The following is a 24,594-nucleotide window of genomic DNA, read 5'->3' as shown; positions in this document are numbered from 1 at the left end:
CTATCATATATATTATTAAAACGTAAATGGGGGTTTTTCACATTCTGAATCAACCAGTCGACGGATTTTCATTATTTTTGTGTTGAAAGAAAGATAATTTTGAGAACTAGGGAATGTCAAAGCCATAATTATAATTAAGGGTCCCAGTTTTTTTAGAAATTAAGTTTTAATTTTTTAAAAAAGTCTAGCAGCCGATGCTAACCTTCTAAGCTAGCTTTTAGTAGGGTCTGACTTAGGGGAGGTACGAATGAGGCATTTAGTTCAAAATTCCTCCGTGAACAGCGCTGTAGTAGAGAGAACTTTGGCAATGAAGGTTTACTAATCGCAAAAATAGTTCTGTTAATAAAATATAATTATAAATGTCTCAAATTCAATTTTATTATTTTTTAATTATAAAATTAAACTATCATAACCTAACCGAACTAACCAAACTTGCTGATAAAGAAATAATATAACAAAAGTTTAGTAATCGGAAAAATAATTCTGTTTATTAAATAAAACTAGAATTTGCTCAATTAAAATTCTATAATGACTTAATAATAAAATTAAACTGTAATAACCGAACCAAACCAACCAAACTTGCTGATAATAAAAAAATCGTGGACAAAAAGTTAATGCTACCAGCGGGATTCGAACCCGGGACCTGCAGTATATCGGCCCGGCACGCTAAGGCTCGTTTCACATCTACCCGGCTTCTACCCGGCATGCCGTTAACCCGACTTCTAGCCGGCACCGGCACGAGTGCACCTTTCACATTACGCCGACACCGGCACTCCGGCAGTTGTACTCAAGCTTGTGAAACTTGTGTGTCGTAGGGATGGAAATAGAACGTAATAGAGCAATTATTGTAATGTTATGTACTTTGAAATAACTTTATTGCAATTGTATTTATATTTGATTTTTTTTATTTGATTCAGTTTGAATTTGAGTAAAATTTAATTCAATTTTCTGTAATAAAATAAAATAAAAAAATAAATTGAGTAAAATTCTATTTAATTCAAATAATTCTGCTCTTGAACTAAATTAATAAATAGTTCATGGTCTATTCATGGACATGACCAAAACTTTGCGAACAAATACCCAAAATTAATACACATTAACTACAAAGAACTGAACTAAAAGTACTCTTGGTGCACCCGACAGACGGCAGGTGCCGGTTGTATGTGTACAGTCACCCAATAGACCACCGAGGCCGATGGCTACCGATCGTTTTGTTACGGTAATGGCGTTCCCTCAGCTAATAAGAAGCCCACAGCTGTCATCGTAGCCTCTTCTATACCTCCCCTGAGTAAATACCCTTTTAGTACAATATAATTTGCTTAACATAACAGCTGTAAACATTCAGCATTTGTGGCACAAATTCAGCATTTGGAAACAAATTTAAAGACATATTTAGAGTTGACCTATTTATACTATGTGTAATGCTGACCATTGATACATTCAATTCTTAGGTATGAGGATTAATTAAATATGCATAGTAAAATAGTAGGATGTTCAAATGATTTTTTAAAGGAATCTTTGTTCTCATTGATTTGTTTTAGTCCCATATAATTTGTTTTAACTAACAGCTGGTTGAATGTAATATTGTTCTATATAACTATTAGGTTTTTGGCGAATTTCCCATATAGGGAATAAGCTATTACCGTAGTACTTATGGTAACACCTGGACCCGGGACCGATTAAATTTTTCGTTTTGAGGTCCCTAGAGGCCAAAAACACCATCCGTTCAAATTCATATATACAGGGTGATCAACTCAAGGAGGCCACCATTGGGAAATCGGAAACGGTAAGAATTAGAGAAATCTTTAAATGGGGGACATTCCTTTATTTTTTGTGGCAGTTAAAAATATGATTTTAGTTTTTTATCATGTTTTTGGATAGAATATGGAATTTAAAAACTTTTTTAGCCTTGACATTTTTTCGATAAACCCACTCGTTTAGGAGTACAGCCTATGGAAAAATGACTTCCGGTGTACATTTTACATCATGTAGGTAGCTCCTAAACGAGTAAGTTTAGAGCAAAATTGCAAAAAGTAAATTAGTCTTAGAATTGCATCTACATTCCTTAAAGACTAAAAAACAACAAGTTTTCCACTTTTTTTTTTTTAATATAATTCATATTTTTAATGAATTTTATGGTCTTTTTGGAATGTGGATGCAATTGTAAGACTTTTTTACTCTTCACATTTTTGCTATAAACTTACTTGTTTAGGAGCTACATGATGTAAAATGTACACCGGAAGTCATTTTTCCATATGCTGTAACTCCTAAACGAGTGGGTTTATCGAAAAAATGTCAAGGATAAAAAAGTTTTTAAATTGCCTATTCTATCCGAAAACATGATAAAATATAGGGTGTTAAAATCATATTTTTTACTACCACAAAAATAAAGGAATGTCCCCCATTTTAAGTTTTCTCTAATTCTTAACGTTTCCGATATCCCAATGGTGGCCTCCTTGAGTTGATCACCCTTTAACTTATAGCCTATATTTATTTATTTATATATTTTTCCCGGGGGAAACCCCAGGACCCCCCTCCTTTTTAGGGGGTATCCCATACCCCCAGGCCCCCGGTGACCCCCCCCCCCAAAATATATGTCTAGGACTATCCTTGTCTTCTTAACCTGTAAAACACGTGGGCCTTTCTTCACTGATCACATAGTGCGTGATTTTCTATAAAGTCTTGGGAAAATAAAAGGTAAAATAGATAGAATACAGGTGTACTGTGTATGTGGTTTACAGTTTACACATAAATATTCATCAAACTGTGTGATATTTTGTTATTGCAAAGAACAATTTGGGAGTATCGTATTGTTTAAGTCGATGGCAAATCTCTGTTGATCCTGTTTTACAAGCAAACCAAAAAGATACAGTAGTCACCACTCAATGCGACATATTCTAACCAGAAAATTGTAATCGTATGATTCTATAAGCATTGGTAGGATTGCAAAGTACTACACAAACATTATTTCAAGGGTAATAACAGTCACAATTTCCGCTGACTTTAAAAGAGTCAACTAAAATATTATACTAATGGACACACAACTAAATGGAACAACTAATGGAAATACTCACGATGTACATATAACAGTACGATATAAGCATTGAGTATACACGTCAGTAGATACGTGTATACCCAATGATATAAGCAACGGTTCTTGCAATTTATTGTTTATTGTTTTTTAGAGTTGTTTCGGACTTACTCACACTCGTATAAGGTTGTCCACGTTTGTCAATGATAATGTAGCCATGTTACATGGTTACACCCGTTGTCACGAATATGTTTACAAGTTTTCCGTCTGTTTTTGAATAGTGATACATTTTTTCACATACTTAAGAACCACCTGATTTCGTGCATTACATGTTCGTCTCAATTTTATTTGCTTTAGTAGGCATTCTTTTGGTTGATGAGGACTTCAATAGGTCCTTTGCTCATGAAATATATTACTTAATTAATTTTTATTGTTTGGTAAAATGGATTAAATTATCCAGCAAACCCAAATAGAAATAGTAAATATAGTATTTCAAAAAAATCAGTAACATGTTAATAATGTAGCCTACATTATTTCCTTGAATTGCATAACAGCAATTAATTGAGCTGATCCTTATATAAATAAATCAATATGTTCTTCATAGGCATAACATGGGTTCTTTAAGAGCCACTGGGGCTGAGCCCAAGGGATTTTAAAACGTAAGGTTGGTTTGCAAATGTACGTGACATACTCTTTCTAATGAGACATGAATGGTCAAAATCGCCTAAGAAATGCGGAAGAGTTCAACGGAAAAATTTCGTGTTGGCGTTACAGTATGGTTGAAAAGTCCTGGATTGGCTATATTTTTTTTAACAATATAGATAAAGTAGTGAGACTTGATATATCAATAATAGCCATAAATATCTACTGTGTTAAGCTATTATCACTTTTTTATCCCTTAAGGGGGGTAGACCACAAAGACTAAGACAAAATTCTTATATAATTTTAATACTATTTTACCTGTTTTTGAAATGGCGACCATACAAATGTATGCATTTTAAGCCAAGTATGAATGGAGATGAGTGTGTGATGAGTGGGCTGTAGGCGGAAAAATACGAACAAACTAAACTATTTATTAACAAAACTTTTTTTGTGTTGAAATTTAAAGACAATGGTCTCAAACTCTACACCGAATAATGCTAATTCATAATGGTTATTATATCTATGATCGATAATGTAGCCATGTTGCTTTGAAATGGCGACCATACAAATGTATGCATTTTAAGCCAAGTATGAATGGAGATGAGTGTGGGATGAGTGGAGCGATCTTGTTGTCCTGTTTGTGACTAAGGCCGACATAATCCTTAGACACAGCTGTTAATTAATAGTGCATACAGTCAATTAATAGCAGCAGAGGTCAAGTTTGGTATCAAATTAAAGGTTTTATTCATAAAAATACATTGCCGCAAACCCAAACTCAAACGATGATGATGATAAGTCGCTAAAACGTATCGTTTGAAATTTAACAGCTGAAAATAAGTGAAATAGAAAAGGTTTTGGTTAAATCCATCAAATTGTAATTGGACACTAGTAAAATACTAGTGAACTTGTTGCTACCTCCCCCCTTCGGTTTCACGTATTCCTCTCAATCAGTTCAAACCTAGGAGGATTAAACATTAATGTTAATTAATGTTAAATCCTCCTAGATTCAAACCTGAAACACCCAGATCGAAACTCGCCTGTCGTTATTTTACCATCGCCTTTTTTTAAATATATTTTTTATTTTTCAAAAAAGAAATATTATATTGATTTACTTTGGATTTTAAAAATGTTAAAGTTTTATTTTGTTAAAGATTTATGGTGATACGTAATTGTGGTGTAGTAAAGTATATTATATTGTAGTTAAGTGTTAAATTTTGAAATTTTAGGGTGAATCGAGATGAATCTTTGTTTATAACATGCGTCTCTCCTACCTTAACATACATACCAAGTTTCATAAACATCGGTTGGAAAAGTGCAAAGATAAATATTTGTATGTAAAAAATACAAAATGGTGGATATCTGGTTAACGAAATGATTTTGGAAAAAATGTTAGCCTTGATTTTCTGTTTATTTTGACCCAAGGAATTACTAGGTAAAGTATCTCCCCGCTTATTTTAACACCCTGTTTATGATGTATTCTTATAAGTGAAAAATGTAAGCTGGTAATAAAGAAATATGTTTTATAAATAATATGAATGTACTGGTGATCTGTATATTCATCTTTTTCTTGTCCTTAGAACTATAAATTAAAAGTCCACTCAGCAGTCGCATCGTACGATGTAGTTCTTTCCATGTGTTGCGAAATGCTAAATTTGCCGTCCTCTTCAACCCAAGTTATCTACTGAACCACTGATTGTAAAAAATTCAAAAAAATATATTTTACGCATCACACTTTTGGCTACAACTTTGCCATAGACAAAACCTCTCTAACCCAAAAACAAAAAAAATCTGGCATGCTAACTTTTTCATGTTAGAAATCACGATTTAAAACTATTTCACCATACAAATCAATTTTTATTAATTAGATCGGTAAATAGTTTAAAGTTCCAACAAAATAGTCATCGAGTAGGACTAACCAAGAAGCTCTGTGCCAAATTTCAAAATTTTAGCACAACTTTAAGTACACCAAAACACGAAATTATTGAAGTCATGCGTCGAGAGGACTATCGTTGTTTTTAACAGATAATACTTTTGACCTTCCGGCACTGTTGACTCAGCGAAACTGAACTTATATTTTATCTTATTTCGTTATATTAAAACTGCTGTTGCATTAGGTCAAATTCCCAATAAGTCAATTGCTTTAACATAGACTACGTTTTTAGCCCGGACTGTACTATTTGACTTACTGGGATTTTTGATCTACAGACACTGCAAACATTGTAGTTTTTGACCTAGCGGCACAGGTATAAATTATTTGACCTTCCGGGACTGTTGACTTTCTGCAACGCGTCCCATAAAGACAAAGTTTCTTGCAGTTTTAATGTGAAAAATCATCTTGTAAACAAATGTTGTGTGACCAAATATTTTTTTATTCCATCATAGGCCTATACGATATGCATTTTAAATCCGATAATTTTACAATAAAACAGCAATTCTGCAATTGTTACGATGTGAAAAGCGTTGAAGTGAGATTTGCAGCCGATTCGCACAGACGCACACTGATTATAAGTAGGCCTACAGTAGTAGATAGGGTTGCCTGATTTTTTCTCCGGCGAATAAAAGTGACAGCGATGTTGGGAATGAGTATACGAGTGTGGGCAGGGGGGCGATTTGTCCTCGAGCGAGCGACGACGACTTGTGCAGGTTAAAACTGTATGTTAGTTTGTGTAGACTGTAGGCACTAAGCACTGTATATATAAGAAGTATGTAAGTATTGGTTAGCAGACAAGTAGAGGTTACAGCAGAGCTGTAATTACCAGTCCGCTGTTGCGAGTATAAGTGCGAGGTGAATGTCATGGCTGGCTGTACAAGTGATTGCAGTAGAAAGTGAATTCACTTTCAATTCGGCGCACTAGGTCATGAATGCAACTCAGCGCAACCTGTCTGACCTAGAGAGCTGACACTAAGTTAAGTAACGCTTGCGTAAAATACACATGTCTACATCTACATATAGTACTTAAGACTAAAAAAGGACTGAATAAACTAAATACGTATTCAGTGAGCAAATATCAAACATTTATTGTTTCCAAATTTTTATATTCGGAGAGTTCCCGCTCATCCCCAAGTATTGAACCCGATATGCCTTGCTCTCAGCGATTTCCTTCAGTTCATCTGAACTCAACGCCTCGCTGAACCGCTTTGGTAAGAATATACAGAAGTCGGCACTCTTTTCTGGCACATGGATGTCTAGGACGATGGACGCTCCGTATTTGGTGTTTACTGCCCTCCCTGCCACAATGGAGTAGCCCTCTTTGTTAGTAAGCGCCGAAACGTCGATCCTAGGGAGGTATGGTCCTTTCTCCAGGGTGTTGAGTTTTGCTGCTAGGGCCATGATTATGATCTATAAAAAAAAAATATCCTGTTTTAAAAGTCGTACTAATAGTATGCCATATTATAGGCCGAGTACTGATATAATGAAAATGTATCGAGTTAACTAGCTTAGCATTAATAGACAATGCATAAACAACTGGAGCACTACAGCATAAATAGTACAATTGAAGATTGCTGCGTGAAACAAGTATGTCACAGCATATAACGCAAGGTGTAATATCATAGAAATATTAGCGCAACGGAGGGCAACTAGATACATATAAAACGTTTAACAGCTTAGTAATAACAGCTAAATGTATAGAAAAACCGTTGCACTTAGAATATACAAATATAACAAGTAAGGTTTGCAGATTGTAACAAGTATATCGCTGCATATATCGATTAGTAGAGCGTAATACCATACACATAGCAGTCTATCGTAGCGCAACTATATACATATTACAAATAGCTCTAAATAGCTAAATGTGTAGCAAAACTGTTACACTACAACATATGGATATATTGTAATCAATGTTATCTTGTATCATGTGTCAGGAATACCGTTTCATATAACAAGCAGTAGAAATATTAGTCAGTATAACATGTAGGCAGCACCAAGACAGTATAGCAAACGCAGCAGTGTAGAGAAAAACACATATTGGGACAGACAAAGGGGGGAAACCTTGAGTAAGTGGAGGGTATGAGAGTAATGCATCATTATGCATTAACGCAAAACAAATATCAGCACAGCAACAAATAAGAATATACAACTAGCACTCTTAGAAAATACAATTATGGAGCTATAGTAGTAGTAGAAAAGTGTAAGCTAAATAAGCATATACAAACTAAAAGATCATACAAGTAAGATTATTCTCACAGTTAATGCATAAGCACACGAGACATACCTGTTCGGTTGCGTGCAGAGAACTGTGCAGCCATGTACGCTTATGCCGCTTATAAGCAATCCTGGCTCCCCACAATCACTGACCTTACACAAACTGTATAAAAGCAGCCCATTGGCACTGCAAAGTTGTATTCGACTCCAGCTTGCATTGTGAGTAACTCGTGCACCTCGGCCAGTTTGTGCGTCTGGGGCAGTACGTGCATCAGTCGAAGTCGTCTACGCTTGTGTGATGCCAGAACATCTTCTCCATAGTTGTAAGTACAAACATAGCGTAGTTTGCAATATAGTTGCTAGGATTTTAAAAAGACCATTAGATTTAAGCTTTTCCTATAACTCCTTGCTCTCCTTACCATAAGAGCAACGTTAAATCTCTGGCTATCGCATGATAATATGTTGAATATACACTTAATCAATACTATATACAATTGAAATATTCTTCTCTCAAATCAATACAAACATTCTATTTCAAATGTCACCAAGAACTAGTTTGTGTAAAAAGAAATAAATAATCCGCTAGTGTGTGTTTGCATTTATTATTGTTCTTACTGGACAAATCTTGACGCTAGCCAAGGGTTAAGGGTTCTTCCTTGTTCAAATAACTAGCTATTAAATATAAAGTACCCTAGTGACTAGGGATGTAGGTACATAAATAAAAGTCAATAAATATTTCTTTTAACTATATATCTATTAAAATATATATGTTCACTATTTAGTCTTTATTACTTAATAAATGATTTTTAACCTATATACCCTATAGAATGGTATATAGAATGGTGGTTCTATGGTACCCTATAGAAAAAATTAAGAACACTTCTATACTACAATGTTTTGAAAGAAAACGTACTAAAAAAAAAACGAATTAATATCTATCAGAAAGAAAAATCATTAGGTATTATGAACTTAGCAAGCATGTAGGATTATTTTAGAAAAACTTGCATATACGCATTTTTTGTCATAAGTTAAGCTAGCAAAATAAGAAAAATAAATAAATAAATCATGCTTAGAAATGAGTGTAGATTTTGTCTTTAGAGCTGTAGCTTAGTATATGCATAGATTAAGCAACTTTAAAGCTCGTTCTTTGTGTCTAACTCTTGAGTGCTGTCTCTGTTTGCTAGTGCAGACACAACCATCTCTCTACCATGTGATGTGTAATTCTATGATTTCCGCATTATTGTTAGGCTAGATAACTAGTGAATGCATTATTGGCTATGAAAAAAATCACTTTATTCGCATTAACAAAGTTTAAAATTATTAAATTGGCAAGAAAACAAATTGTAAAGAAAAACACGAATGCTTAAAACTAAACTTTGTAACTTAAGTTTTGTTCGGTATTTCGATATTGTTAATATAAATTTTGTGTGATTATATTTTAAGCTTATATCACAAACGTTTTAAATATAACATATTGACACTAATCAAGTATGGATGGTGAATAAAGATATTTTGATTTTGATTTGACGATCTATGCAGTGGATAGAACTAACAAAAAACTAGCTTCAATTGTTATATAATGATGAAAAATCTACTTAGGAAGGAGTATGCTTTATTTTTGGTATTGACGAAACTACTATATATGACAACTGACACTTTATTTTTACATTCACAGCGCTAGAAGTGAGCAGTCATTCCCCACGTGCCGTCTTGCAAAGTTCCGCTTAGATGTTAAACCTTCAATGAGCAGTCTAGCTGTGAAAACTTCTACAACAATGTAAGTAGAAAGCCCTATCAGTTTTATATCTTCTTGGTACTACGTTTAGTAAACTATTATTTGAGAGCTTACAACTTAATATAGTCGAATGTAAAGAGCCCCTTAATACCTCATATTGTCCTAGCAAAAACTTCACTAAACCATGCAGCTATATAAGCAACATTCATTGTTGCAAGAAATCCACACAACTAAAGACAAAATGCGTGTAATATGAGCTTAAAGAATCTGAATTGTAAAATCACATGCTGAACATGATAACACAGGCAATAAAACTTAAATTAAAATATTAAAATAGGTAAGTGCTAAAAATAATGTTTTTTTTTTAAACTTAACGTAAACAATCTCAAACCAAATATAATAGAACTATAGCAGACCATGAGCAATGTACTTAATGTTTGAAATTAATGTTTTAGATGTATCTACAATGTGCCATCTGTCGAGAAGCCTACTTCCTTAGTGCATCCGCAAGGAGCCGTCACCAGCAAATGTGTTTGGCGTTGAACGACTACTTCACATCAGCAGTAGCGAGCAACAATGACAACAGACGAGAGACACACGAGGCAGCAATTCAGACACCTCCACAGCAAATTAAAGCAGTACCCAGTGGCAGTGGCTTGAAAAGAAAACTACCACCTCCAAAGGTGACTAAGCGTCCTGTGACTAGTGTATTGTCAAGTCCATCATCACATACAAGTTCAACAACAAGGCTGACGTGGTATTTAAAAAAAGGTCTTCAATCGGCCAAAGACTATGTCATAGAAAATAATGAAAACCTCTACAAGGACCTACCGCCATTTATTGAAGCTGCTAACGAAGTGGTGCTCGATATACTACAAGATGAGCTACGTGTCACCAAATCCCTCAAGTACAACGTCGTACTGGAGGCCGTCTACTGCCATCCTGAAGGACATTGTGAACTTATGAACTTCAAGACCACGTCGAGGCTTGTACACAGCGCCTGTGATGAGCTACAAGAGCTGCTGAAGAAGGACGCCAGCAAACTGCTTCGTGAGGAGTCTGAAGCGCAGGCGAAAGGCAGTGGATGGACTTTGCATGAGGTAAAGAGCCTCACACTTAGACTAAGCAAATTTTCATATGCATTGCCTGCTGGAAGTGGCTATCTGCCACTGCCTCCAAAAATTGCTAAAAGGAAATGCATTTTAAATGTAAAAAACAGCAATGATTGTTGTTTCATGTATTGTATATTAGCCAAAAGTCTACCTAATATACGTTATGACTCAGTGCTTACTGAGCATAGCTTTAGGGAGTGTGAAACACATTACAACTTTGATGGTATTTCATTTCCAACGCCCATTTCACAAATGAAAAAATTTGAAAAACAAAACATCAACACTAGCGTAAACATCTTCGAACTGGACGAAAATGCCCATATTACACCACTCAGGATAGTTGATGAGCAGCAAGACCATTTTGATCTCCTTCTCGTTAGAAATGATGAAGGAGAGGCTCATTTTACGTTAATATTGAATTTCACAAAGCTTATGCAGCCACAAATTACAAAAGGCAGCAACAAAATTACAATCTGTAAAAGGTGTAGCACCTTTAAAGAAAACAGGCGCTGTGTTCCGACACCTCAGCACTGGTTGAGTGAACATTTAATGCTCTGTGGAAAATCAAAACCAAGTGAAGTGATTTTGCCGGAGCAGCATAAAAGCAAACTTAGATTTGTAAGCTACGAGATGCAAATTGAAGTACCAATTATAGTCACAGCTGACTTCGAATCAACACTATATCCAGTTCCCTCGACAGACAATGCCTATCAACGGCACGAGGCGAACTCGTTTGCTTATATCGTAGCAAGTAACCTTCCCAAAGAGCTGTTAGAGGAAGCTGAGATAAACACCTCACCCTACATACACAGATCGGAATCGGCTGCAAAAGAATTCCTTTTACAAATGCAGGAGCTAGCTGTAAAAGTGGAAAAGCTGTACACTAAAAATGTGAGTATGATTGCATTAAATGATGAACAACAGAAACAGCATGATGAAGCGACAAACTGCGAGCTGTGTGAAATAGCATTTGATGAGACATTGGTTCAGTCAAGGAAATGCCGGGACCACGACCATATAACAGGTCAGTTTCGTTATACCTTGTGCTCGTTGTGTAACACCCGCTGTCAACTTCCAAACTTCATACCAATATACTTTCACAACCTTTCTTCATACGACGAAGCATTCATTATTAAGAACTTGGCAGTATTACCCAACAGCGAAATAAAAGTGATCCCTAGTAATTCAGAAAGATTCATCAGTATATCGATAAAGATTGGGAGGATGTGGCTTAGGTTTTTGGATTCATTTCGCCTAATGGCGGACAGCCTTGCGAATCTCGCTTCGTATCTCACACCGTCGGAACTCGTAGAGTCATCCAAGCTTGTGCCAGAACAGCATGTGGAGTTGATTCAAAGAAAAGGGATTTATCCCTATGATTATGTAAAAGACTTTGCTGTATTCAGTGAGGAAGCACTGCCACCACGTGAAAGCTTTTACAATGCCCTCAATGACTCGGAAGTTACGGATGCAGAATATCAACATGCCCAACACACTTGGAATACAATGAAAATGAAAAATTTTGGACAATACCATGATTTTTATCTGTTATTGGATGTTTGTCTTTTAATGGACATAATTCAATGCTTTCGCAAAAACTGTGTAGCCACCTATAACATTGACTGTTGTCATTCATTTACAGCGCCAGGTCTAGCATGGCAGAGTATGCTACGTATGACTGGTGTAACTTTGGAATTGTTGACGAACTATGACCATTTCTTAATGTTTGAAAGTGCGATTAGAGGCGGTTTGGTACAATGCTGCCACCGCTATGAAAAAGCCAACAACCCACTTTTAGAGAACAGCGAAGACTATGATCCAAACAAAGAAACCAAATACATGTTGTATTTGGACTGCATAAACTTGTATGGAAGCCAAATGAAAAAACACCTTCCAACTGGAAATTTTGAGTTTGTAAATGATGTTGATGATCTTAATTGGTCAAACTTACCTGAAGATTCGCCGTATGGACTTTTACTAGAATGTGATGTCACAGTGCCAGAGCACTTGCACGATCTAATGAACGACTTCCCCATTCTACCAGAACAAAAAGATGTGGATAATCAGGGAAAACTACTTGCTACGCTTGAAGATAAAAAACACTATATCGCTCACTATACAGTGTTCCAGCAGGCAGTCAAATTAGGCTTGAAAATTACAAAAGTTCACAGAGCGTTGCGATTCTCCCAGTCGCCGTGGATGGAAAAGTTCATCGACAAAAACACCACATTAAGAGCTGAATCTACGAATGAGTTTTCCAAAAATTTCTACAAGTTTATGAATAATAGTGTGTTTGGAAAGACGTTAGAAAACGTGCGCAATCGTGTAGATATTAGAATAGTAACTTCTGATGAAGCGTTCCAGAAGCTGTCACGTCAAGCAAGATTTGTTGACAGAAGCATTATCGCTGATGGTGTGATCGCGGTACATTTAAGAAGACAAAAGGTAGTATTAAACAAGCCAGTCTATGTTGGTTCAGTAGTTCTCGACAAAGCAAAAGTTCATATGAACTGGTTTCATTATATGGTTATGAAGAAAAAACTAGCTCCGCCAGACTTTGAAGTGTATGTTAACTATTCTGATACTGATTCTCTATTATATACCATAATTACCAAGTTAAACCTAAATAATGAATTGAAGGAAAGATTGGGAGATGTACTGGATAGGTCATGCTATCCCAAGGAGCATGAGCTGTGGCTGGAAGGAGCGATTCCTCAAATAGGCACATTTAAGGATGAATGCAAAGGAAGACAGCTATTTGAGTACGTAGGATTGCGTTGTAAAATGTACTGCTACAGGTTCAACTCCAGCCAACAGACAACGGCAAAGAAAAAGTGTAAGGGAATAAGCAAACGCTATGTCGAAAACAAAATTTCATTTGATCACTACAAGAAGGCACTGTTTGAAGATAAACAGTACAGAGCGACATTTAACCAGATAAGAAGCAAGACATTTCAACTCACCTCTAGAACAGTTGATAAACTCTCTCTGTCAGCCAATGATAACAAACGCATAGTGTTGCAGGACAAAATTAGAACTTTGGCGTATGGGCATTATCGAGCTCGTCAAAATGACGATGGAGGATCGTCAGACTATGATTCTAGTCAGTCTTAGCTCGATGGTTGATCAGCACTCTTTAGGAGTAGTCAGAATGTTGTATTCATTGAGTATGGATGCCGTTGCCCGTACTATTCCATATGAAAAAGAATACGAAAGAATCGAGGATATCGAAATGTTTTCGATACTCCCTTCCCTCATGCACACAGAGTTGAGAAGCTCTATTAAACGGACTTGGATAAAAACTACAACAGTCAACAGAGATTTAATAAAAAGTTATGAGTTTAGAGATATCGACTTTATGCAAATTGATAGTTATCAGTTTGTCATGCTCATGAACCATCCTCTGGAGGAACCAGAGTTTTGGAGTCGAAATTACTATGGTAATAATTGTCATATAAATGTGGACTACTATGAAACAATACAAACAGAACGTCCTATGAAGTATTGTCGAGGCTGCTTTTTTAACCTTTTTACACTAAAAGACGATAATGATATTGACTATCAAAGTTATTGGCACGAAAAGGGGTTGGCATTTGTACATGTTGTACAGCATTTTGAAGTTAACTCTAACAGGCTAATTGATGCAGTGGTTAAACAAGAAAATAACTGGTGTGACTACTGTGTATTTCGACCATTGTTTACATTTCTAAACTACTTTGACTGTAGAGACAATAACAACATGTTACATGATAGTGATGAAGACAGCCCCGCATCTCCAGTGACAATGTTTAACCGTACAGAACTTTATGATCCATATAGAGAGTGACATACGCTAGTCCAGCATATTTGAACAATGAGGCTGTTGGTCAAGTTTTGTTTTTTTTTAACCATACAATTTCACGTTTACTGTGTTTGTTTTTTGCGTTTCTGTTTATATATTATGTTTTATTGTAAACCCTAGCTATTGTAAAATAATTTGATGAACTCATGCCTTTTTGTTGTCTATACTCTATAAGAGTTGTTTATCTACTTGAGAACTGAATTCTAGTAGTATATAGCTAAAATATAACTTAATAACATGATATAACAAAGTAAGATAATGCTTAGCATTATGATATTTAACACATGTATATTATTGTGCACATTTCATGAATATTTTGTAATGTACTAACAACCTTTTTCGATCTGTATTTGTTTTACTATTACATGTTTACTAATCTTAACACATTTATGTAACGCTAGAGTTGTATATAATAAACACATCTAAAATGTTTATGGTTACCTGTTATGTTGGTGTTATCTATATAGCATTTATCTTTCAAATAAACTTATGTTAAACTTGACTACTTTGTTTGTTGCTAAACCCATTATTTAAAAGTTTTCCAAACACCCTCTGAAAAATTACTTTAAAAAGTATTATTGCTATGGATGCTAAGAAAAGTAAAGTCAATCCTCTACTGTGTTGTTGCTAGCTTAGCTGAAGGAAAGGGTAAACAAATAAAGAAAATCAAAGTTTGTAATACAAATATATTACCATAAGATACATTGAATACAGCAATTTTCTCTTTACCATTTTGACAAGTATTTTAAGTTCTCCATCACAGCTTCGGTAATGTTTGCTGCACAAAAGCGGCGTACCTCACTGTCTATCCACGGCATCATTGATGTCCTGAGTGCAGTCCGTTCATACCAAAAATCTTGAGTCTCTGCAGGCAACCTCCTTTCATTCAAGTCAGAAAGTAAACGTGGCAAATCACTTGTAATGTGTCGAACGAGTTGTTTATCCAAAGTCATTGAAGTCAAGTCATTTGTAGTGTTTGAAGAAAGCAAGGCCATTACCTTATAGTGTTTGGTAAAATATCGTGTGTAACGAGAGATCAGAAACTGCACAGTTGGGTTTATTTCAAGTAGGATATTAAAGTAGCTTTCAAGGGATGGGAACAAGCGTTTTAAAGAAATCCATCCATCATTTTGTAGAACCACTCTGGGAGTCTGTCGAATAATATCAGATTCACTAGAAGCTCTCGAAAGCGTAACAGAATTCAAATTGTGATTAACTGGCTTATTTCTCAGACGATAGTTACAAAATGATACTAATCCATTTGGTCTGGGTTCCAATATGACTGTATGTAGATAGAATGGATTGAATGGAGTTTCATTGGAGTAAAAGTTGTTGACAGAGTGGTGAACTGTAGAGCTTTGCAGACTTAAAAGATCTTCAAATGTCAATTCAATTGAGGTTTCATTATTCACTAAACAAATAGAAGGAGAAAAGTCTTTAATAGAATCAAGACCAACAACCGCATGAGCCTGGCTTGCAACTTTGTAAATCTGTCTGAGTAAAAGACGTGGTTCCCATGAGTTAGACTGCTGGTTAGAACGCACAGCTGCTTTGTGTGAACTATGAGAGTGACTCACCACAGATGTTGTCATCACAGGTGTTGAAGTAGACGTCGAAGAAGAACACACGTATGACACTGGAGGTGAAGTCGATAGTGTGGTCGGCGACGTAGATAGCTTAGGTGCTGATGTATTTGATAATAGTTGTTGCGAACGTTGAGGTGGTGGTGGTGGTGGCGGCGGCGGTGGTGGCAGTTGTGATGACAGTGATGGCAAAATCGAGGCATGAAGTTTTTCTTGATGACCTTTCTGACGAAAAACCTGGCTCGACCTGGCGCGTGTGCCAGATTTTGCCGAATTGGAGTGGGCTGGTATTTTCTGTTGTACGATTGACGGCTGTTCCGGTCGATACTCTTCCACTTCCTTTGAATCGTAATCCTCATCCTCTTCCACTGCATTACCATTTTCACTGCAAACTGTTGAACACTCGCGGGTATAGTAATTCGCTTGGATCGCACTTGCACCTGCTGTTGTGTGTACAGAATCAGATACGTCTTGTAGAGTCTCACCAGTTAGAGATGCAAGAAGCTGGTCAATGTCCATAGTATTTACATCGGAGTATATTACGTTATGCACTGGGGGTATAGGGGGAGCTTTAGTACGTTTGCGTTTCACTCGCGATAGATCTTTACGTGGAACTGGTGCCGACCGCTTCACTGACGCGTTCATACTGACTGAACCAGCAAACCAGTTCTAGGTTTTATATGCAGTGTATTTGCAGGTCTGGACAGGTCTTAGTACGATCATTGACCTTACGAGGCGGATGCTGAGCGCCAAGGACAAATCCATTGAACCTCTTGGATCTCTTTCTTTTTTGCGATTACATAACGTTGTTGTATAAAGAAGGCTTTGACAACAAGTCTAGACAGGTTTCCATTTATTTATACATGCTAGAAATTTTAAGAGATAGATAATCCTGTTGTCGTAAGTAATGCAGTGAGCTTTCTATCAATAGTTGCAAAAAATTTTAAAGTTTCGGCATCTGATTTATCCAACGTGTTTAGCCTTTCATCAATGGTCCTTAATAATTTTGATGTTTTCTCATCTGATTCTTGCAGCTTCTTTACCTCTCCATCTAAGGATACTAGCGATTTAGATTGTTTCCCGTCTGAATCATGTAGCTTCTTGAATCTTTTATCCAAAGACATCAAAGATGTAGAAACTTTCTCATCCGAGTCTTGTAGCTTATTGAGCTTATCACCCAAAGATACTAAAGATGCAGACGTTTTCTCATCTGATTCAAACAGCTTTTTGACATTTCTATCCAAAGATAACAAATGTGTAGACGTTTTCTCATCCGAGTCTTTCAGCTTCTTGAGCTTATCATCCAAAGATAATAAAGATGCAGACGTTTTCTCGTCTGATTCAACTAGCTTTATTAGTTTGTTATCCAAGGAAGCAATTAATTGTGATGATTTCCCATCTGATTCTTCTAAGTTGTTTAGTCTATCGTGATAGGATAACTGATTCTCCTTTATGTCTTTTAGCTCGGTCTTGATAGAACCCTCTATGGAGACTATTGATTGTTTTACATCCTTAACTGCTTGCTGGGCCTCTTTGAGGCTAACAACAAAGGTCTTTAACTTTCCTTCCACCTCATTCAAATCGTCTTTGTTCACATAGAAACGATTTAAATAGCCTTTAGACACCTTTTGTCGTGATACGTCAGGTTCCACTGCAGCTCTAAACCTCTTTGATCCATCTTCACTTATCACATATGCATCATCTTCGTCATCAGATAAGTGATGCTTCTGTTCTTGATACAAAGCATGTCCAAACTTATCTATAATGTGTCTTCTAATCATAGCTTGTACAATATATGTTTACAATAACAAGATCTAACCCAGAATGATGGGAGAAACAGGTTAATATACTATTTAAGCCCACGAGTTGTAGCGTGAGGGAAACCCAAGCCATTTGACATAAATCTTGTTTCCTTTGCGCTTTATAACCTTTTCAACCAAATACGTATCTGGGTAATTTGTCTTTTGTAATTCTGGTTCGTAAAATGCCCCTTTGATAATGTCCCCTTCTTCATCTTGCAGGTAGTACACTGGTGGGACAGATTTTCGCACTCGTATGATTTTAAATAATTCAGTACTCCAGTTTGGGGTGTAACCTTTTTCAAACAAAGTTTTATACTTAGAAACCCTGACTTTATCATTGACTCTTAGCTTTGGAATCCCTTGTACCTTGTTTTGATTTAATTTCCTCACCAATGCCCTCTCGTGAAACGATGTAACATCTCGTGGTCTCATGCCTGTTGTCCGATGTAGCCTTGAATTGTACATGGAAATTAAACGAGGAAGCATGTCTAGCCACCTATAATCTCCCTGTACAGCAAATTCCTTATACATCCAATTTTTAATCGTTTTATTCAGCCTTTCTACCACAGAGGCCTTCAAATGGGTGAATGTACTGAAATGATTTATCGCAAAACGTTGCATTAAGGATTTAAATTCTTTATTATAAAAATCTGTACCAAGATCACTTTGAATGTTTTGTGGTATTCTTCCGCTATTTTTCAAAACATTTTCCATAGCTGAGGCCACTGTCTTCCCTTTTTTGTTGTCTAAAGGAACCGCCCATGCATACTTTGAAAGAACATCAATTATCATTAGGATATACTTTTTCCCTTTATTCGCTTTTGAGTAAGGTATCATTTCTATCAAGTCGACTTGCCACAAATCGTCAATACCTCGAACAAAAACCTTTCTTCTGACAAAGTTTTTCCTAGCTGGTTTGTGTAACTCATTAACAATACCTCTCTTGGCAGCATCTGCTTGACTTGACATTGTCTTCTTTCTTTTATTCATAATGCCTTTATTACCTATGAACACTTAAGCGATAATACCGTTTAGTTGAAGCAACTCTATAATATAGTCTATTTCTTCGCTATGAGCGTTGTGACCGGCTTCTTGTGACAAAACCAAGGTTTTAAGTCGCTTCACCAGTAAATTCACATCAGATGTGTACCTGTCCACGTTGTCAACAGTTATACCACTTCCACTAGCATGTTCCGGTGTTGTAACGGTCATGCCTTGCTTTGGTGGAAAAAGTACCGATATTACGCTTAAGTACTTTTTGCCCCTATTTGCATTTACAGGTTTTTCAGCAGAATACATCTGTCGGTGTGCATTGGTGTCTTGAAGGATCTTTTTGTACACTGTCAAATCCTGCCTTTCTACTATATCCTTATCAGGAACCTGCATGAATAGTAATTCAAGGAGTCCTGGAGTTGTTTCAAAGCTGTGATTCCTTACCTGTATCTTTGAATTTGTAATTTTTATTCTAGAATCACCAATTGTCGTATTACCCCTTCCATCAAGTCGAACACCATAAGTCGTGTCCATTTTATCTTTTGTTTGAGGATTGGAAAGCCTTTTTAAATACGTATCCAGCTGATTGGGTTTAATGGTTTGAGTAGACACATCTAAGGACTTATTGAAGTCATCCTCCTTTTCTTCATCTTGTACAAAAGTTCTATCCATAGTTGTACTCTGATCATCTTTTTTAACCACAAAGTCTAGTTCTTCTTTTTTAACAGGTTTATAATAGTACTGCTGTTCCTTCAAACGTCTCTCTACTGTCTCTTGCAGAGGTTTGACTATGGGTTTAGCTTGCACTTCTAACAACCTCTCAACATAATCAGCATTATGCTTCAATTGTTGAAACTTTTTACGCACAGCATTTGTTAGTCTAAGTAGTTCATTTTTTACTATATGTTCGTGCTTGTTAGCACTGTCTTGGTTCCGCTCCTTCAAGTTTGGTATTGGATATTTCTTCACTATACGTCGGATTACTCGTTTCGCTCTTAGCTTTCTTTTCTTGGGAGCTCTAAGAGCCATCGGAGCACTGCCATACTTCTCCATCCTCTCACTGTCACTCTGATTAACGTTTAGTGTATTAATGCTGAAAGGAGCCCTTTATATATCGACTATATAGGTATCAAGACCTAAACGGTAACGACCTTTGTTGATTTCAGAATCTTTATCTATGGTTACAAATCCATACTTGTGTTTGTTCCAACAGGTGTGACACAAACACTTAAATTGATCAAAAGTCATATCGCTATTAACATGATCATTGTATACATGTCTTAGATTTAAGTCATCCTGCTTGAAAAGAATTATTAAATTGGCGTTATCTCTAAGGAGATGTTTAGGGAGCCGCGTGTACGTCTGGATCAAGTAGAACGTATCTACATCTCTATGTCTTCCCATGCTGAAGTATGCTTTCATATTGTCTTGTTTATCACAGGCCACATCATCAAATATCATTATTGAGTCCTTTTTAGCTTCATCAGGATTGGGAACATCTTCACTGTTGGTAAATGAAAAATAACCAATACATGACAGGTTTTGCATTATTTGTTCAAGCATCTTGTATTTAGGTTGCAGCAATGATTTACTAAACACATATACATTAGCATACTTTAATCCCTTTGGTTCAGTCAAAAGGCTAAACATCAAATTTGTTTTTCCACAGTTAGATGGACCACAAATGATGCCTCGAATGGATTGAGGAAGGAGTTCACTATGTTTTTTCACTTCTTTGGATTTAATTACATCCGAAGTGGATTGAATGAGTTTTTCCACAGCATTGTCCACAACAAAAGTGTCACGGTGCTTTTTAAATTTCATCTTCACACACTGGGGGACAAAAGTGAAATGAAGAATCGTATATAAGGTGTTCATATTTGTAAGACCTGCTCAGTATGCGTAGGATCACTAGAGGATGTGGTCTGCTTAATCGTGCTATAAACTCTCTTCCGCTAGAACTTCACCTGCCTGGAGGATACCAATTTTGTGGACCTGGTACAAGATTGAAGGAAAGGTTGGAAAAGAAGGATCAAGGAATCAACCTATTGGATCAAGCTTGTAAACAACACGATATTGCCTACAGTAAGAGCAAAGATCTTTCATCTCGACACACTGCTGACAGAGTATTAGCAAACGAGGCGTGGGCAAGGTTCAAAACAAAAGGTGTTCCTATTGGTGAGAGGCTCGCTTCCTGGGCTGTTGCAAGCGCAATGAACGCGAAATTGAAGCTTGGTGCCGGAACAACCGAAGGCAGGAGGAGGAGGAGACGGCAGACTAGGCGAAGAAATCGAGGGAGGTTAGGTAGGGGATCGTTAGCCAAAGGGGGCACAGCAAGAGGTGGAAGTGCGCTAAAACGAAAAAGAAAAGGCACCACTAGAAAGTGCAGCAGAAGACCTAAACCTTTTACTTTTTCCGATGTATTACGACAAGCAAGGACGGCTGTGCGGGGATCAGGAATGCATCTTGTTGGCAGAGGTGGAATATTAAACAGAGGGAGTAGAAAACACATAACAAAGGCAGCATCATCAGCGTTGAACGCCATCAGATCTATGAAGAGAGGGAGGCGTAGTGCGTTCAGTCATTTACGACGTAGATCACGGATTCTATCACTTCCCAAGTCAGGAGGTGTGCTACCATTGCTGCCAGTCTTTGCAGGGCTTAGTGCATTGGGAAGTCTGACAGGTGGGGCTGCTGGTGTGGCCAAAGCAGTGCTTGAAGCTAGAGATGCCAAGAAACGGCTGAGCGAGATGCAAAGACATAACGAAACTATGGAGGCAGTAGCTTTGCGACATGGCAAGGGCCTGTACTTTAGACCATATAAGAAAGGACTTGGTATTTACATGGCACCTTATCAGAAGCAGCCAAAAAACTTATAGATATTTTGCCCAGAAGGGCAATGTATGATTTTGAGTTAACACATTGGGCCAGGAAGCTTAAAATCCCCCATTTTAGAGGAGTGTTTATGCGTGACAACCTTCCTAAAAGTCCATGGAGGAACGAGTCTGCAATAGTCAACTTGGACAATACCAATGGTAGTGGTACTCATTGGGTATGCTACAAGAAGAGTGGAGACTACGTGAGGTACTTTGACAGCTACGGGGATTTGATACCTCCACTGGAACTTCAGAAGTATTTAAATGGGAAATACGTATCTTACAACCGAACCGCTTATCAGGATGTCAACACTCACTCTGAGATCTGTGGGCATCTGTGTTTGTATTTTTTAACCTCAATTTAAATGATATTACAGTGTACACATATATATATTTGTTGTTATCATTTCCACCCTTTAGTCATGTCTCAGACGTTCATGCTTTCAGGTAGAACTTCTACTCTTTCAGTAGACTACTTTCCTCCCATCGAACTTGAAGGTGGTTATGATTATGAAGTTGGTTTGCTTAGCTTCGAGTCTTATAACTCCATACCAAATGTCGACGAAACAAACAACCAGTTTCATTTTGATAATGGAAAGATTATTAAAATACCTACTGGTACATATGAAGTAATGGATATTGAACGTTTCATACAGGATAAGCTAAAGATGTTGGCTACACAGGAAAAGAAGTACTTTTTTCGCTTGGGAACAAACAACAATACATTGCAAACTACTCTGAAATGTAACGCTCAGGTGGATTTCTCTCAACCCAACTCTATTGGCAGCCTCCTGGGTTTCGATTCTGAGGTCATAGGACCTGGAAATGAGCACTACTCGAAGAATGTTGTGGATATTTTTAAGACAAACACGATTAGAGTTGAATGCAGCATAGCGGGCGGGTCTTTCGTTAATAATAAGCAAAGTCATACAATCCATCAGTTTTTCCCAGCAGTACCACCAGGATATAAGCTTGTTGAAATACCCAGTACAATCATTTACCTTCCAATCACCACGAGGGCAATAAGTAACATAACACTACGGATTGTAGACCAGGACGATAGGTTGGTGAATTTTAGAGGAGAACGTATTACAGTGTGTTTACACTTGAGGAAGGTCCCTAGTTGAACAGGTAGTAGGAGATGGGTTACTTATATTTTTCAAACTGTTTATCAAGACCAAGAATATCAAAGGGTCATATAGACAGAGTCAAGAAAACCCATAACTCCGACGACTATTTATTGGGTGCACACTCAACAGTACCAAGCAGTGTTTGTTTGTCACCCAAGCGACTAACACACACAAACCGAAGGTTTTTACGCTCCTTGGGCTATAAAATACTTCAATAATGGATGTACTGGATATTTTTAGTAGTGTCCCATTTGATGACACTATTTCTCACATGGAATTTCACACTCATTTCCCTTACTCTTCTACCACACTAGACAACAATGACGAGATAAGAATACCAATTCAACAACAAGATATATGCATTGTGCCTTCTATGAGTTATTTGTATGTTGAGGGAAAGCTATTGAAGTCAGACAATACAGCAACTACAAAAACAAAGTTCACTCCAAACGCATTTGCATTTTTGTTTGACGAGATACGGTATGAAATAAATGGAGTTGAAATAGATCGCATTAGGAACCCAGGTATAACTTCTACAATGAAAGGATTTGCTTCTATTGGAGAGAACTCTTTAAGAAGTTTAGGGAACTCTGGCTGGCCAACCGAGGTGAATAAGTTGTCTTCCACTTTGGAAAGTCATGTGACTGACACTGATGGAAATTTTAGTTTTTGCATACCGCTAAGTAGGCTTCTGGGGTTCGCAGAAGATTATAGAAAGGTTATTGTCAACTGCCGTCATGAGCTTGTTCTACTGAGGTCGGCCGGGGACAAAAATGCAGTTTTGTGGACCTCAAGTGGTGCTACTGACACAACTCCTGAAGATATTAAAGTTAAACTAGAGAAACTATGCTGGAGGGTTCCCTACGTTTCTTTGAGTGATAGACAAAGAATTGCATTGCTTAGACATTTGGAAAGGGGAACGAGTGTTCCTGTAGAGTATCGAAGCTGGGAACTCTATGAGTATCCCTCTTTGCCTCAATCAAACAAACAATCTTGGTCAGTAAAGACGGCATCACAGCTAGAGAAGCCAAGATACGTCATAGTGGCTTTCCAGGAGAATCGCAAAAACAACATGAAAAAGTCTGCCGCATGCTTTGATCACTGCAAGATATCAAACATAAAACTTCATTTAAACTCTATTAACTATCCTTATGATGATTTAAAACTAGACATTGCAAAGAACCACTACGCTATACTCTACGACATGTATACCCGTTTTCAGGAGTCGTATTACAATGTTCCATCACAACCACTTTTGGACGTTAAAAATTTCATTTCTTATGCACCACTAATCGTAATTGACTGTTCTAAGCAAAACGAATCCCTTAGGTCAGCCCCTGTTGATATTCGTTTAGAATTTGAGGCCAGCGAAGCTTTCCCTCCAGGGACTGCTGCTTATTGTTTAATAATTCACGACAAGTCATTCAGCTATGAGCCAGCCACTAACCTGGTTCATCGGATAATGTGATTCATGCAGAAAGTGTTGGAATTTGGGGTGGGGATAGGCTATAAAGCCCGCTCTTGTCGGTTTGGTTTCTCAGTCTCAACTTGAATTTCGTTGGAGTTAGAACTTTCAGTCATGATTAAACAGGCCATCATAGATTTTAGTGCTTTTATCGGAGAGGATAAGACAGTGGTTATCAAGGAATTGAGCATATTGGACTTGGATTCAAGATGTGTACAACATTGGATTTTCTCAGCACCT

The 24,594-nt window shown here is 37.0% G+C and overlaps 2 protein-coding genes across 2 annotated transcripts; both read left to right on the top strand.

Annotated features, from left to right (window-relative positions):
• Positions 1–9,471: 9,471 nt before the first annotated feature.
• On the top strand, positions 9,472–13,778 carry LOC128992818 (uncharacterized). Its single transcript, XM_054416560.1, has 2 exons — positions 9,472–9,594; positions 10,008–13,778. Exon 2 carries the CDS (start codon positions 10,008–10,010, stop codon positions 13,776–13,778), a length of 3,771 nt encoding a protein of 1,256 aa, XP_054272535.1. The 5' UTR covers positions 9,472–9,594.
• Positions 13,779–23,106: 9,328 nt separating this feature from the next.
• Positions 23,107–24,357, top strand: LOC128992817 (uncharacterized). The gene has a single exon (XM_054416559.1). It carries the CDS (start codon positions 23,107–23,109, stop codon positions 24,355–24,357), a length of 1,251 nt encoding a protein of 416 aa, XP_054272534.1.
• The last annotated feature ends 237 nt before the right edge of the window (positions 24,358–24,594 follow it).

This window comes from Macrosteles quadrilineatus, unplaced genomic scaffold, assembly GCF_028750875.1.
Source record: "Macrosteles quadrilineatus isolate MER2022 unplaced genomic scaffold, UCM_ALF_1.0 Scaffold_4__1_contigs__length_99947679, whole genome shotgun sequence".
Lineage (NCBI taxonomy): Eukaryota > Metazoa > Arthropoda > Insecta > Hemiptera > Cicadellidae > Macrosteles > Macrosteles quadrilineatus.
This window is presented reverse-complemented; position numbering and strand designations above follow the sequence as displayed.